Consider the following 16,177-nt stretch of genomic DNA (forward strand, 5'->3'; position numbering starts at 1 on the left):
TACTCCTCATTTTATACGCAAGGGACTGCGAATAACCACTGAACTTCGCCAATGGTCTCTTAAATGCAACAGTCTACCTAAATATGCGCGCTTTGTGAATTTGATTGAATAAGACTATATAAAACTTAGCTAACTCAGCAATTTTTCATTCACACAGAGGAAGAAATTGTTAGCGGTTATTTTTTGCAAAATTGTACCCTATGCATGTGGCAAGATTTTATATCACTCGACATAACACGGTTGACGGTTTAATTCAAAGTATTTTCATTCATGCACATGAATTACATACCTGGGACTGTTAGGACAGAGCGTGGAATACAGTCTCCACTCTGTGTGAGTCATTTCGTCCCATGCATTTACTCCCCTAAAGGGACTAATTTTTGTGGCAGCTCATTCAGTCGGTCTAAAATTACTCCCCCCGAAAAGGTCTAAAATTACTCCCTTTTTAGAGTAAAGGGGTCTGTTGCTAAATTTCTTTTATTAGAGGGGAAAAAATGTGCTATTGATGGTATTGGTCTTGGAAAAGACTCTTAGAAAGCATATAATTATTCGACAGGTTCCCGCTAAAGCTATGGATACTCCAGTGTGAACGCAAAGAGATAATCGCTCAGATGACGATGACAATGATGATGAGGATGATAATGATGATGAGGATGGTAATGATGCTGGTGGTGGTGGTGGCGGCGGTGGCAGGCACACGGTGCGTGAGACAGATTTATTCAGAAGCGACTGAATTTTACGAGTATTACAGAAGGCTACCTTCTTGCTTAGGGCTTACACATTTAAGCCTGAATATCTGTCTGACACTTGCTCCCCGCCTCGGAGTCAGCAGGGTGCGAAGAAAACTGGCATTATATTTCAGTCTACTCCAGCACTTACTATCATGTGTCACATAGCATTTCCTTAAGGAATTCCGCTAGACATAGCCGCTTTCAAAGATTTAGGGAAAACAACACTGGGCGCCCCCTTCCCGACGGTCTTCCCCACCAGACCCTCCGCCACCATCTTTCCTCTTGGCTCCGCGCCGAGTAGTCGCTTGCTTTCTTTGTGCCCGTTTTTGGAGTATTACCTAATACGTTCCTTCATCAGCTCGGTAAGTTATTTTCTATTTTTTCCCTCCCTTCCGAATCATTCGTCTCTTCCTGCCATTCGGGTCTAGAAATCACAATTTGAACTTAGTTGGGCAACTTCTCGTTTGTTGCACGTGCGTCTGAAACCTCCCGCACACAACTTCTTACTCCCGTTTCGGGATTGTGCACTTGCGGAACTAACGTGGAGCCATTCGCTTGGGGCAATAAGCATTACCTGGCGAATGTTTTGTACGACTTAATATCTCTCCTTGGGCGAACGGACTCCCACAGCGGACGGTACCGTTCTGCAACCCGAAACTAGCCCGTCTAGGGCTCAATGCTGGCCCGCTTAGGGCTCAATGCTGGCCCGTTTAGGGCTCAATGCTGGCCCGTTTAGGGCGCAACACTGTCCCGTTTAGGGCGCAATACTGACCCGTTTAGGGCTCATTATACCTCATTATCTTCGGGTGGGGCACGTTGTTCCTAATCACCCCGTGCCGTGCAGGAGGCTTTCGTCCACAATCTGACCCGATGGCTTGACGATCTTTCCCCTCTTTACTATTGCTTATCTCTGCTTCTCCTCTTCACTATTCCTCACTTCTTACACGGTAGGGCGTTTACCAAACCTAACCCTTTGGGGTTTACCATTCCCCTCCAACAGCCATGGCTTCGCCACCCCCCGCCCAGTCAACACACGCCAGGCTTGATGCCATGGAGGAGGGAATGGCGGCTGTCCGGCACGAGCTAGCAGGCATCGCCGGCTTCCTGCAGGATTTCCTGGCTCACCGCCAAGACGTCATCATTGAGGAAGTCCCTCTCGACGAGATAAACCCGGTCCCAGAGACAGTGAATGACGCGGCCGACAGGGAGAACCCCAGGATCCCTGCGGCCCCTGAAGCGAGAATCGTGGCTCCCAACGGGGAGTGCACAGGCCAAGGAACCGACCCCCCAGTCGGAGTACCCCCACTACAGGTGACTGGCAACCCGGAAGGTCCCACACTCCCAGCTGCCAGTCTTCCACCGGCAGAGGCCACAGGAGAGGCCCAGGACCCGAGAGAGCAACCGGGAGTTGCTTTTCTCCTGCCCCCTCCAGAGGACACATCCACTTCATGTCCCCAGGAGGTGATAGACTTCCTGGAGCGAGCCTGGAGCCTGGAGGGCCGGGGGGTGAGATGTCGCCGACCGAAGGGAACGTCAACCCTAAAGCTCCCCTTCCTCCAGGCCCCAACACTGGACAGAGAAATCCTTACGTTCGGTGCCGGGCGTTCGTTTCCCGTAAATCAGGCCAGAGACAAGAGGCTCCAACAGGTCCAGGAGTCCATCCTGGAACTGCTGGAGCCTCTGGCGACCCTTCTCTCTGCAGCAGTAGAGCGCCCCCCACCAAAGGCTTCAGTGGCAGCTGCCGTCACAAGAGCCACCGCTATTGTGGCGCGAACGAACGGACTTCTCATCAAGGAGCGTCGGGAGGGGGCATTGGCGGCGTTCCCGGACACAATGCGTTCCTTGGTCCCAGGGCTGCCTGAACCTTCGGGGGATGACTCCTCTCGGCTGTTCGGGCGACAGTTCCTTGCAGTCCTGCAGGACAACGCTGCCCTCCTCCGTTCCTTGGACTCTGCGGTTGAGGCCGGCCAAAAACGCCCTGCCCAGGAAGGATCCTTCCCTGCAAAGCGGCCCCGCCCGTACCAGTACAGGCAGCAACCAAGGCAGCCCTTTCCAGGCGGCCCTCCCACTTCCCAGGCCGGTCGAGGGAGGGGATTCAACTGCCAAAGTGGAGGTAAGAGCATCTTTTTGTCTCCCACATCCCGCTCCCAACTCAGCCGGTCGCATAGCACGATGCTTTTCAAAATGGCTAGCACTATCCCAGGACCCTTGGGTTCTTCAGGTGGTACAGGGTTATCGCTTAGATCTGGTGGGTTCCCCTGTTCTACGCCAATCACCACCAAGGCCCTCCTTATCAAAAGCTCAATCCCTCTTGGTCAAACAGGAGATCGACCTTCTCCTGTCCAAGGGCGCCATTTCCCCAACTGCCAGAGAAAACGTGAAATTCCTATCCCCCATCTTCCTTGTCCCCAAGAAGGATGGAGGCTCTCGCCCTGTCCTAAACCTGCGAAACCTCAATCGGTTCATAAGGTACGAGCACTTCAAGATGGAGGGTTGGCATACAGTGAAATCCCTGATCCACCAAAACGATTTTCTAACTCGCATAGACCTTCAGGATGCATACTTGTCCGTCCCGATCCATGCGGAACACAGACCCCTGCTCTGCTTCGAATGGGGTCCGCAATGTTACCAATGGAATGTCTTACCATTCGGCCTTTCTTCCGCCCCAAGGGTGTTCACGAAACTCCTAAAACCAGTAGTGGCCCTCTTTCGCTCGAGAGGCGTCCGGTTGGTAATATACCTCGACGACATTCTCCTCCTTCACCAGAAACCAGAGGATCTGGTTACGATTACACAGGAACTGGGGACTGTCCTAACGGCACTGGGGTTTCAGGTCAACCTAGCAAAGTCCCACACAACCCCATGTCAGTGCCTTCGTTTCCTCGGTTTCCTCATCAATACCCAGACAATGCGAGTCAGCCTTCCACCCGAGAAAATAGAATCCCTCTCCAATCTTCTGAGAACGACATTGTCCAAACAGGTCGCCTCAGCAAGAGACCTCTCTCGTTTGATTGGCAAGCTGAATGCCACCGTGTTGGCAGTCTTCCCCGCACCCCTGCATTTCAGAGCCCTCCAGCATCTTCACAGCTTAATACTAGCTCAGGGATCTTGGGACTTTCCAGTCCCCTTGTCCGCGGACGCCTCAGAGGAGCTGAGGTGGTGGGTGGAAAACATCCCTCGTTGTCGGGGTCGCCATTTGATCGAGGCTCCCATAGTACGGGTGATCCAAACAGACAGCTCCTCCACCCGGTGGGGTGCAGTTTGCGCCGGAGAATCTATCGGCAATCTGTGGGGTCCATTGGAGAGGTTGATGCACATAAACGAACTCGAACTCAAAGCGGCCTTTCTTGGCCTGCAAGCTTTTGGGAAGGATCTCCACGAGGGTTGTCTGCTGATACAGACAGACAACACGGCTACTGTAGCAGCAATAAACAAACTGGGCTCTGCTCGATCTCTCACACTTTCAACTATAGCCCGCGAACTCTGGTCGTGGTGCTTCCAGCAAGGGATCTCGGTGAGAGCAGAACACCTTCCGGGGAGATTGAACACTCAAGCAGATTGGGCATCCCGTCATTCCCTCGACAGCAGCAGTTGGAGACTACTCCCTCAGGTCTTCTCACAACTTCAGCAGCTGTGGGGCCCCTTCGCAGTCGATCTGTTTGCAGACTACACAAATCACCAGCTCCCTACCTTCTACAGCTGGAAGCCAGACCCCCAGGCGAGTGGGACAGATGCATTCACAAAGGAGTGGAGCGGGGCTCCGAAATACGCCTTCCCACCCTTTGCGCTGATAGGCAGGTGCCTCCAGAAGCTCCAAGCCTCGAACCTTTGCCTGTGTGTAGTAGCTCCAATTTGGCCCACACAGCCTTGGTACCCCTCACTCATCCACCTTGCGGTGGACCTTCCTCGTCTCCTGCCTCAGTCACAGAACCTACTAACCAACAGCGCTGGTCTTGGTCACCCCTTAATTTCGAAAGGTGGTCTTCACCTCGCAGCATGGAAGGTGTCCAACGACACATCACAACGGGCAATCTTTCGCAGTCTGCTTCCGAACTTCTGGCATCCGCCTGGAGGCCAAACACTAGGGCAGCCTACTCTTCATGTTGGAAGAGATGGAATGGCTGGTGTAGTGGACAACAAATTGATCCGTTTTCTCCCTCTATAGCCCACTTGGCTAACTTCCTGGCCTACCTCCATGACCAGGGACTTTCTTATCGGACCATCAATGTCTATAGATCCGCTATTTCTCAATCCGTCCCAGGGTACCAGGGCCTGGACTTAGGCAAGCACCCCCTGATCTCCAAACTGTTAAAGGGCATCTTCAACACATCCCCTCCCCAACCAAAGTATACAAATCTTTGGTCAGTTTCAACGGTCACATCTTATTTGCGCTCCTTGGGGGATAGTGCAAGCTTATCACTAGCCCAGTTATCCTATAAGCTGGCCATGCTCTTAGCTCTGTCTACAGCTGCGAGAACTGCAGATCTGTCGTTGCTGTCTACTCGAGTGGTGGCGAAGTCACGAGATGGCTGGGCCCTCGCATTGACTGGAGTAAGAAAGACGTCTCGCCCAGGCCACCACAGTGGTACCTTATTCCTTCCATGCTTGCCTCCGGGTGACCCACTCTGCCCGGTCTCTTGCTTAAGCATTTACATCAATAGGACGGACCCCCTGAGGGAAACAACCCCCCAACTCCTACTCTCTACTCGGAGGCCCCATCGCGCAGCCTCCAGGGACACGATTGCTCAATGGCTGAAACGCGTATTGCAGGCCGCGGGCATCGATACGCATTGCTTCTCTGCACACTCCACACGAGCCGCCTCCACTTCTTCGGCGTCTGCAAAAGGAGTGTCTGTTTCGGATATTTTGGAGGCGGCTGATTGGTCGCAAGAAGCGACTTTTCGTCGCTTCTATTGCAGACCGGACACCAGGGCACACTTTGGCAACCAAGTTCTGGGGTAAAGCGTTGAACATGCTATGTGACACATGATAGTAAGTGCTGGAGTAGACTGAAATATAATTACCAGTTGTAACGAATGGTACTTACCTGAAGTTGAAGCTGGAATTATATGAAGGATACGGAAGCACTTACTATCATGGGGAGCAGTCCCACCCCCTTGGACCCACCCATATACTGTTTTAACAGCGTCCCTCTTTTCCAGCATACACCCCGAATCTTCGAGGTCCGACGAGGCCCCACCAAGGCACAGATGCAAGAGCTGGGCCCTCCCAGTAATGTTTAGATCTCATTTGCTCTGCAGCAATAAAACCTTTTCAGCCCCCTTTTCCGCTTTGTGCCCTCATTCTTCTTAGGCCCAAGAATCTCCAAAACTGCGGCTCTCCACCAAGAGGATAGATGGTGGCGGAGGGTCTGGTGGGGAAGACCGTCGGGAAGGGGGCGCCCAGTGTTGTTTTCCCTAAATCTTTGAAAGCGGCTATGTCTAGCGGAATTCCTTAAGGAAATGCTATGTGACACATGATAGTAAGTGCTTCCGTATCCTTCATATAATTCCAGCTTCAACTTCAGGTAAGTACCATTCGTTACAACTGGTAATTGATACTCATATCACTCAAGACCCACGTCGGCCTTTCTTTTTGATCAATTTTTTATCTCTCTACCAGGGTCAGGTGTGCAATGCAAACTGTTCATCCTTAGAGATGCGCGAAAAGTTCATTTCCCAAAATTAGCGCCCCCTAAAGTAATCGAGTCTGTGACATTGTGCAGTCGTACAATTTTTATACAATCTAGTTTGTGACGGATCACATTACCCGCTTCTAGTATATAGCCGACATTTTTGTTCTGAATCACATCGTTCCCGTTACTGACTTGACGCCTTTTTGTGTCACTTCATATACATGCCAATTGTCACAAAAAGACGTACACGCTTTAAATAGAGCTTCACCGCATGACAGGCTCTATAGGAAACGAGCATCCCGAGTGACACCGTCCTCCCTGGTGATTTGTAAAAAAAAAAGGAGATGTACGCCTTTTTGTGACAGTTATGCGGTTATGTTAGCTGTCACAGAAAGGCGTGGGCCTTGCACTTTCCACAAATTGGGAGTGAGAACAGTATCATTCTGTGCACTTGTCGGCGGCTTCGAGCATGTTGCGTAGTGAAGTTCTCGTCTGATTTTCTTTTTGTCTTTTGGGCTCTCGTATTCAAGATCGGCTCTAGGGGCGACGACTGCTGTGGCCACTGTCAACAACATGAAACAATCGAACACATCCTGCGAGACCGCCGAGCATACCATTCTGCGCGCGATGCCCATCTCCCTCACTCCAGCTCGGACACGCTAGCGGACATCCTCTACCCCGGTGGTTCTTCTGTCGAACGTTCTGCGAAAGCAAGAAACCTTATTCTCTTTCTGCAGAAGGCAGGTCTTGCTCAACGACCCCTCTTTGCTGAACGCTTTGCTCTCCCCGACGAACTCATGCACCCTCTACGCATCTCCACCGTTCATCCCCTATCCTCCATCCGTCTTTCTTTCTTTCTTGTTTTCTTTTCTTTCTTTATGGTCGTGACGACGCCCAATTCTATGTGGCCAACAACGACAAGCCGGTCTCGTCACAACCACGATAGGGCTACCAGCTCGAATTTCATGGAGCTAAGACAGAAGTGACGTCGCTATTAAGTTTGTAAATAAAATAAACCTGCCTTTTATTCACACAGGCATCCGCCTCCCTCTGTTCACAAAGGCTACCTCCAGAATCTTGCGTATTCTTCAGTCGTCACTCAAGCTAGTGGATGTAATTGGCCCAGAGGAATGTCACGTAACTCCTATGGGCGCCTGAATCTGTTTCAACCAGATCATCGTAGTTTTGGGGCAAATACTTTGAAGCTAGAAATTCGACAACGTTCGTAAAATAGTGTGGAGCTCACGGGAATCGTACTTATTCGTGTGAGTGAGCCTGGAAGCGTCAAGTCTTGCGTACCCCGTAACAACACATTACGTTAACTTACTGATGCTTGCTATGCCGAACATTCTCGACAGGTGTTGTGCAGTGTAGTCAAGCAGCGGAAAAAGCCGTATATGTCTGCCACTTTTCCATTTTGCAACTTGTTTCCGAGTGCCTAATCGTACAAGAGACTAGCCTGCGAATCATGGATACGAAAATTAGATTAAGTGACCGTACGCCATACGAACGTCAGTAAGAAAGAAGGCGACCATGTACCCGGAAAATGGCCTCTTTTAATTACGTAACGTAAATACACTACGTACATTACAAATGACGTACGTAAAATACATTTTCTCTCTCTCTCTCTCTCTTTTCGACTGCAGGTTGTAGCTAGCGAATAGATGTGGATGTCAGATCCACCTACGAAATTCCACCACCACCGCAGTACGAAGGTCATTCGTATATCCCTATTGAAGACCGATAGTGAAGATTATCATAAACGTTAACTTTTTTCTTAAACTAAACGTTATCAACTTTTCTTCTTTTTTTCACTTACAAGCTACCGTAGCATCGTCCTAACACACAACAGGCTATAGCACGTACCCGTCCTTCATGGCGTATGTCCCACATCAGAGACTTCCTTACAACGTGCACTATAGCAAAAAGTGTTAAGCTCTGCCTATAGGAGTCGCGCGGGCAACCTCCAACTGCGCAGCTATTGCTGAAGCTAGAGAGCCACCTATATCTGTTTGGCGAGTGACCGAATCCCTCAGCCGTTATACACGTTTTGTGTCTCGACATGTCAAGCAGAAGTTGGTCCGCAGGATTCGTACGCGGACAAGGTCGAGCATTCACCAAGATCTGGCGCCCTACTTCCACGAAATACCTCGGTTCAAGCATCTGCCTACAGCTCCCATTCCCTACTGGACGCTGAAACTACCTACTGTGTCACCAGAGGTCAAGGCCTCAAAGCCCAAGAACCGGTTAAACCGGGACCGAAAAAAGTAACCGTTCCAATCCCTGTAAAAGTCCCGACCACTGACCGACGTTTTCTTTTTTTGTCTGTGTATGTGCGGGGGGAGGGGGGTTCTCCCTGCGCTGAACCCGAACCAAACCGATATACCTGAACCGGTTCAAGCTGATAATTTCGCTTCAGCGGAGCTACACCCGAACCGAACCAATATGCCTGAACCCGAACCCAAACCGGACCGAAAAAACACTGATTCCGATCTCTGCATGAGATGATGTGTCGTTGGATCGCCGAACTGTTCAACTTGCGGAACTGCGGAGAACGCGGAACACGTGGAGTTGGAGTTGGACGGACTAAAAATAATACGGAGAGGTTGAACTTGTCACCTGACAAGTTCTGCTACTCCGAGAAAAAGCTACGAAAAACAATAACAAGGAAAGAGAGATGACTAGGCTAGGCTGTAAGGCGCACTGTTCACGGGCAAATGACCGTCAGAGGCACGGGCACATGACCGTCAGAGGATCGCGTCACAGAGGAACCAGGGGGTCACGTACAGATGAATTAGTACTGATCATCAAGAGAACAACTTGAAATGAAACCTACGAGAGCCTTGAATGCGGTGTCTCTCTGGTTGGCGTCCCACGTCCCCAAGACCTTCTCTATGGAGAAAGCTCTGTTGTCCAGACGAGTTAGAGCGGCCCGCAATGTCTTGCGTTGGGACTGATGTCTTCTGCACTCCATAAAAATATGTTCAGCATTTTCTTCCATCCCACACACTGGGCAATTCGGGGAATCCGCCTTGCCCACCATATGCAGGAAATGCCGGCCATACGGGACGTTCAGGCGTGCACGATGTAGAAAAGTTTCTATACTTCTGGCATTTGAGGGAGGGATGCTGAATTTTAATTCCGGGTCTATTCTTCTGAGAAGAGATGAGCAACCATCACCTTGTAGCCATTTGCGTTTGCACATGTCGTCTGTCATGGACCTTAGTAGAAGTTTGATGTCCGACCCTGTATACATCACGACGTATTTGGTGGAAGTCAGGTGTACAATTCCAGATAGCTCGTCTGCAGTTTCGTTACCGCGGATGCCAATGTGCCCCGGGATCCATTGGAAGATAACGTCATGTCCCAGGTCCGTACATCTCTTGTATTCCGTTAGGATCGTTCACCGTTGAAGCTGTCCAACTGTTCCCCAAGAAAGCCAACATGGCCTCCAGACCAGCTTTTGGCTTCACCGTTGAAGCTGTCCAACTGTTCCCCAAGAAAGCCAACATGGCCTCCAGACCAGCTTTTGAGTCGCTGTAGACAATCCAGTACGCAGGTCACGCGTGCATGGCTATGTATCTCACGGCAAGGTGTATACCAGTTCCGCTGTCGTGGAAGAGGTCCTATGGGGTGACCGCACTATGCCCTCCTTGGAGTGCTGCGGTACCACGTATGCCACTGCAGATCCGGATTTCGTCGTGGAGCCATTGGTGAACATAGCAGTTCTTGGTTGGTTGTTCTCCAACATGGACAGGCAGTATTGTTTCAGGGCCGAAGGCGGCAGATTTGATTTTTGATGATGGACACCTGGCACCGTGGTGTAGATGCGAGGACAGCCAAGCGACCATGGAGGATGTAAGATCGTACACGGAGAAGGCCTCTTAGGCAGAGTCTTGCGGTAGGGGGAAACGGCCTCGGAGAAAGAAGAGTTTCTACGGTGCACTTTCCGTACCAGAGGATGTCTGTCGTGTTGCGTGCGCAGTCGGATTTAGTGCCGCAGAGTCTCTTGCGTCCTCAATACATCCACCGGTGGTTCTCTGGCCTCCACTGTATAGACAGTGTATTGGAAGAAGCAACGGGTATACACGAAGGGAGAGAAACTGCACAGAAGCAACCACCATATTTATCTAGCAGTACGCAAGGAGATACAGCCACTCGCGTCTGTTCGTGTCAAAACACCTGTGATACGTCGACAGGATGGTTATTTGATGTCTCACAAAATCCTAGCAAGCCCTTTCACCATCACCACCACCACCACCACAAAATCCTAGCCGCTTGTGACATTATGTTTTTGACTGAGTATCGTATTCCTTTCGCCCTTTGACACATCACTGCGCACATATGGCTTCGTTACTGAAATATACATTGTGGGTCCGCTTTATCCATACAAGTAAACACCTGTGGTCACAACACATTACGCCAGAATATCTAACTCCGAGCTATTCACATGTTACAAGGAGTATACTGTGTATCGTGCTGACAGGCCAACCATAACAGGCGGTGGAGTACTGATTGCCTATGCAATGTCTTGAATACTTCTTTGGTGAATATTGACTCAACCTACAAGCTATACGGCTGTCTGCAGAGTGCTCCATGAACGAATAATTATCGGTGCATATTCCGCCCCCTGCAGCAAGTAGAACTTTTGTTACTGAACTTCACATTGCGTTGAATCTCATTGTCACGCGTTTCCCAAATACTCCAATATTTTTACTAGGTGATTTTTATTATCTGTCTATTGTATGGTCTCCCCTACATGTACCTGAAAGCTGTGGTGAGGCTACCGATTTTGTCAACATGTGCAATGACTTCACTTTAACGCAATTGGTCACAATACCCACGAGAGTTGTTGGTGATAGTGTTAACGTTTTGGATCTTGTCCTGACTTCCGATCCCTCAAAAGCATCCCTATACCTGCCCCCACTAAGTGATCATGTTGTCATGCACTTTTCTATTAACATTCCATCAAATTCTTGGTCTAAACTTGTTAAAACTATACGTAATTACAATAGAGCTGATTTTCACGCCATTAATCGTGATTTAGAGAGCTTTTCTCACGTCGTCCTAGAGGGTTTTTCTAGTCGTACACTTGAAGAAAACTGGAACATGTTTGTTAGCTTGACTAAGCATGACTTGCTAAGCTTATCGATATGTATATTCCGATTGTTAAAATTGTTTCCTCACCGGAGTCTGACAAGGCCACGGCGCGTCAGATATCGGAAGCGTAGGCTATTCCGAACGGCTCGAAGTACAGATAGCCCATGATATTGGCAGAGGTACAAGGAAGCCGACGGTGAATACAAAGCTCCCGTTAGCGGTTTGGCGACATTGCTCGCAACTGCCGGGGTTCAACCACATGCAAGATATGTGCGGGGCCGCACATGCAGACGGACTGCACTGTGAAGCGACAACCCAAGTGTGCAAACTGCGGGGGCCCTCATGTGGCTTCGGACTCGCGGTGTATCCAGAAGAACATAGCCACTCGGCGCTATCGGGACGCTGTTTTGCCCAAGTCTGGCAGCTACGACAGAAACCAAGCGAGTGCTCGCGTCCCGCCTGCTCGTCCCGCGCCTAAGCCTGCTAAGCCCGCCAAGCCTGCTAAACCGTCTTCGAGGTGCCCCCGTGCCCCCCAGGGCGTTACACTTCCTACATGGCAATTCCCTCCAATGGTCAGCCGCGGTACAGCGGCGTCTGGCACCGACTCAACAAACCCTTTGAAGGCGGACACGGATAATTTGCGGACGGCTTCTCCAAAAGTTTCCTACGCGGAAGCAGCCAGCCATCTATCGCAAAGGTCTCCGCGGCGGCCGGCAGTGTCGAGCGAGCTGAGACGTTCAAGCTCTATGGTTAAGAACCGGGATGACATGCTCAGCGCACTGTTGCCGCTGGTTTTGGTCGCTTTGAAGGGTGCCGTCGCCGCTTTCCCTGGTGCTTCCCAGTTGCCTGAAGTCAGGGCTCTTCTGGCAGCGGACAATCTCTTTTTGCCACACAATGCAGCAAGCGTGTAAATCTGCTGCCATATTGCAGTGGAACGCGCGTGGCCTTCGGAATAAGCTACCTGACTTGAAAGCGTTCGTTTTTCGGCATCAGACACCAGTACTTGCTATTTGCGAAGCGTATGTCCCGCAAGACTTTCGACTTAGTGGACACACACATTGGACAACACATCTCCGTCTTGAACCATCATCTGCGTAGGAAATGACCTGACCTCGGCACTGATTCACTCTCGACGTGACCCATTTGACTACATTGAGCGTAAAGTATGTATGGGCCGTACCGTACTGACTGTTGTGAGCCTGTACATTCCCCCGCCGGCTACTGTCACAGCTCGCAGTATTAGGGATATATTTGCCTGTCTCCCAGCCCCGTTTGTTGTTGTTGGTGATGTCAACGCACACCATCCCTTGTGGGGTAGCAGAAAGGTTGACACCCGCGGCAAAATCTGGGTGGAAGTTATAGAGGATCTGCGACTGCATCTTCTCAATGATGGGTCGTCTACGTTCCTCGGCCGGTGTTTTCGGTCAGACTCTTTAGACCTCTCTCTGTGCTCAAAGGATGTATCCAGGTACCTGTCGTGGGCGGTTGGCCTGGACGGTCGGGGAAGTGACCATCTTCCCATTTTCATTGGTTTTCAAAAATTTCTTCAGAAAGAACGGCATAAAGTTGTAACGATAACGGATTGATCAGCCTTTTGCGCCTTGTGTTCCACCAGCACCTGACCTGACCTGTCAGCAGACGACATGGCAGGATGCATCGAAGAGGCCCTTCGTTCATCAAGCAATTGAGTATGTTAAAGTCGTTCCTGGACATCTCTTGCTCAAACCCTAGGGTTGAGCAGCTGCGTGCATACCGTCGACGCGCCGAGCGCACAACTCGTCGAACTGGGTTGCTCAAAGACATCCAAGAAGCCCCCCGCGCGTGTAAGGCAGTCACTAAAGAGCTGGCTGCGATTGATCGTAAGCGCTGGAGGCAGTACTGCGGATCGTTGTCATCTTTTGACAGCCCTGCGAAGATCTGGCGAGTGGCAAGAAGTTTAAGCGAACCTCCCACGAACCAGCATCCCTTAGGTGCGCTTGCGCTGTCCTCCTCAAAGTCCGAAGCAGAGGTGGCTCAGGCCTTCTGCAACACCATTGCCGCTGCTTCGAAGGCTGCAAGTACAACGTGGTTTTCTTCCCATGTGACTACCTTAGTCGAACGGATTCAACCTGCGCCCATAGTCACTGACCCGGACATGGATATGGATTTCTCACTGGCCGAGTTCAGAAGCGCGCTGCTGCTGTCTCGGGTTCGGTCCTCTCCTGTGCCGGATAACGTCACCTATAGGGCTCTCCGCAACCTCGATCAGAAATGTGTGAAGTATCTGCTGGAGGTATTTAATAGATCATGGAGGTCAGGGAAAGTACCCGACAGTTGGATGCGCGCACGTGTTATTCCGCTATTGAAGCCAGGCAAACCGCCATGGCAGCTCTCCTCCTTTCGACCAGTGAGCCTGACTAGCTGCCTTGGGAAGTTGATGGAGCGCATAGTACTCGCAAGACTGGAGTGGTGGCTCGAACATCGCCGCGTCTTCCCGCAAGAAATGTCAGGCTTTCGACGGCACAGAGCAGCAATAGACTCGGTACTCGATTTAATCACTTCTGTGGAAGAGGCAAAGGTGCGCGAGAAGACTGTGCTGGCTGCCTTTCTCGATGTTAGGCGGGCTTACGATACTGTCAGCCACACTTCTGTCCTCCATGGTCTTGTTGATGCCGCCCTGCCTTCCAGAGCTCTCTCATGGCTTACTGATTTTCTTCATGGACGGGAACTGTTTGTCCGCACAAGCCAGGGGGATACAGACTCTGTCGAGTTGACCCATGGGGTGCCCCAGGGAAGTGTTCTGAGCCCCATCTTATTTAACATTGTTATGGCTGACCTTCGAGGTTGCGTCGGTAGGAAAGTGGCTATCTCGATCTATGCTGATGACATTTGTATCTGGACCAGCGGTAAATCCCGTCCTGCCCTCCAGCGACGCCTCCGACTCGCTCTCGATGCTATCCAGCAGTACCTGTCACTGGCGAGCTTAGACATATCGACGGAGAAGACAGTTATACTTCATTTTACAAGGCGGAACATGAGGCCCTTCCAGCTTTCCGTTGCTGGCATACCGTTGAAGCACGTGTCTCACCATAGGTTCCTCGGTCTCACTGTTGATGCTAGGCTCTCTTGGCGGAAGCATATTGCAAGCTTGGAGATCAAGATCCACCGTTGGATTGCAGTGATCCGTCGCTTGACAGGCATGAGATGGGGCAGTGACACGAGCTCTCTGTTGGCCGTCCACAGGGCTTTGGCTCGAGGGTCCCTCGCGTATAGTTTGCCGGTGCTTAATGGCCTGCCGACATCTTCAGACCATAGGTTGCAGTGCCTCCTGGCGCGAAGCCCTTGTGTGTGCCTTGGTGTCCCCCGAGCAGCAGAGACCCAAGCAATTATTGCTGTAGCGAAGGAGACGCCGCTGGACGTTCTTCGCTACGGTGAAACCTGCCAACTTTTCATCCGCTTTTTATCCCATCATCGGCGGCACCCGCTCGTATCGAAGATGTTGAGACGCAGGCACTACAAGGTCCGCCCGGTGATGACTCAGCTGAAGCCTAGCGTCCCGCGTTTCGTAGTGAAGACAGTGGGTCCCAGTGCCCCTCCATGGTCTCTGTCAAGTCCAGTCACCCGCCTAACTGTTCCTGGCCTGCATGGAAGGAAAAGGGATACAGCCCCGTGTGTCGCCAAGCAGCTTACCCTGGGCATGATGAACAACAACTACACGGTGCCAACGTCAGTTTTCACTGACGGGTCATCGACTCGGGGTGGATCGTCCTCGACATTTGTCATTCCATCTCAGTCAGTCTCCTGTGGTCACCATATTTTTCACAGAACATCATCTACGTGCGCTGAGCTCTACGCCATTCTCTTTGCTATGCAAAAACATATCAGCCAGCCCAGCTCAGTCCTGGGTCGTCTTTACAGACTCAAGACCCGCGCTCCAGTGTGTGGCCAACTTGGGGGTACGTGGATTCCTCGGTCCTGTTGTCTTTGACATCCTGCAAGCTTACAAGAAGGCGACCATTGCAGGGCACACTGTAGTATTGCAGTGGATCCCCGGACATGTCGGTATCAGCGGCAACGAAGAAGCAGACAGAGCCGCATTGAGCGCCCATCAGCACGCAGCTTTTTCCCCGATAATGATGTCGTCGGGCGACCGAAGACATCTCCTCTCGACACTCACCGGTCCCAAGATGCAGGCTCAGTGGGAACACGACATAGCTCACTCCCTTCTCTCTGATGTAGACCCCACGCTTTCTCTCGTCCTTCCTCCGCGACTACCGCGCCGCTTAACTGCTCTCTTCCACCGCATGAGCTTAACGTTGCCTTTAAACCTGCCTTTCAACACCGTCTCGGCTCCACCTCGTCTTCCCTCTGCCCCACTTGTGGAGTACACGGCGACCTCAGCCACGTCATCCTGGCTTGTGGGCAATACCACCGCAAGCGTGCACTAATGGAAGTCTCTATGCAACGCATTGACAAGCGGCCGTTCAACCTAGCCAAGATCCTCGGTCCGTGGTCGAACGCTGCCCACCAGACGCAGGGCATTCGTCTTCTGGCGGAGTACTTGTGCTCCACCGGTCTGGCGACGGCTCTTTGAAAGCCCCCATCATCATCCTTTCATCCTCTCCCAACGCGAAATAGGGCAGTGTACCGCCTCAGCGGCGGTGAATCGCCCACCCCATCACCATCCAATGTATGTGCGTGTGTGTGTGTGTGTCCCATTATTGAAGCCAAA

At 51.3% G+C, this 16,177-nt stretch overlaps 1 protein-coding gene across 1 annotated transcript; it reads left to right on the forward strand.

Moving 5' to 3' along the window:
- The first annotated feature begins 1,733 nt into the window (after positions 1-1,733).
- On the forward strand, positions 1,734-9,909 carry LOC135395635 (uncharacterized). Its single transcript, XM_064626733.1, has 6 exons — positions 1,734-2,844; positions 2,888-4,529; positions 5,894-5,963; positions 6,045-6,105; positions 6,247-6,258; positions 9,764-9,909. The coding sequence occupies exons 1-6, from the start codon at positions 1,734-1,736 to the stop codon at positions 9,907-9,909; spliced, it is 3,042 nt and encodes a 1,013-aa protein (XP_064482803.1).
- The last annotated feature ends 6,268 nt before the right edge of the window (positions 9,910-16,177 follow it).

The sequence above is a fragment of the Ornithodoros turicata genome, chromosome 5 (assembly GCF_037126465.1).
Source record: "Ornithodoros turicata isolate Travis chromosome 5, ASM3712646v1, whole genome shotgun sequence".
In the NCBI taxonomy this organism is placed as follows: Eukaryota; Metazoa; Arthropoda; class Arachnida; order Ixodida; family Argasidae; genus Ornithodoros; species Ornithodoros turicata.

Excerpts from the sequence above, each read along its gene's own strand:
- LOC135395635 (XM_064626733.1), top strand. The coding sequence starts at position 1,734 with ATGGCTTCGCCACCCCCCGCCCAGTCAACACACGCCAGGCTTGATGCC. Across the intron at positions 2,845-2,887 it reads ATTCAACTGCCAAAGTGGAG|CCGGTCGCATAGCACGATGC; the intron begins GTAAGAGCATCT and ends CTCCCAACTCAG. Across the intron at positions 5,964-6,044 it reads GCAAGAGCTGGGCCCTCCCA|GCCCAAGAATCTCCAAAACT; the intron begins GTAATGTTTAGA and ends CATTCTTCTTAG.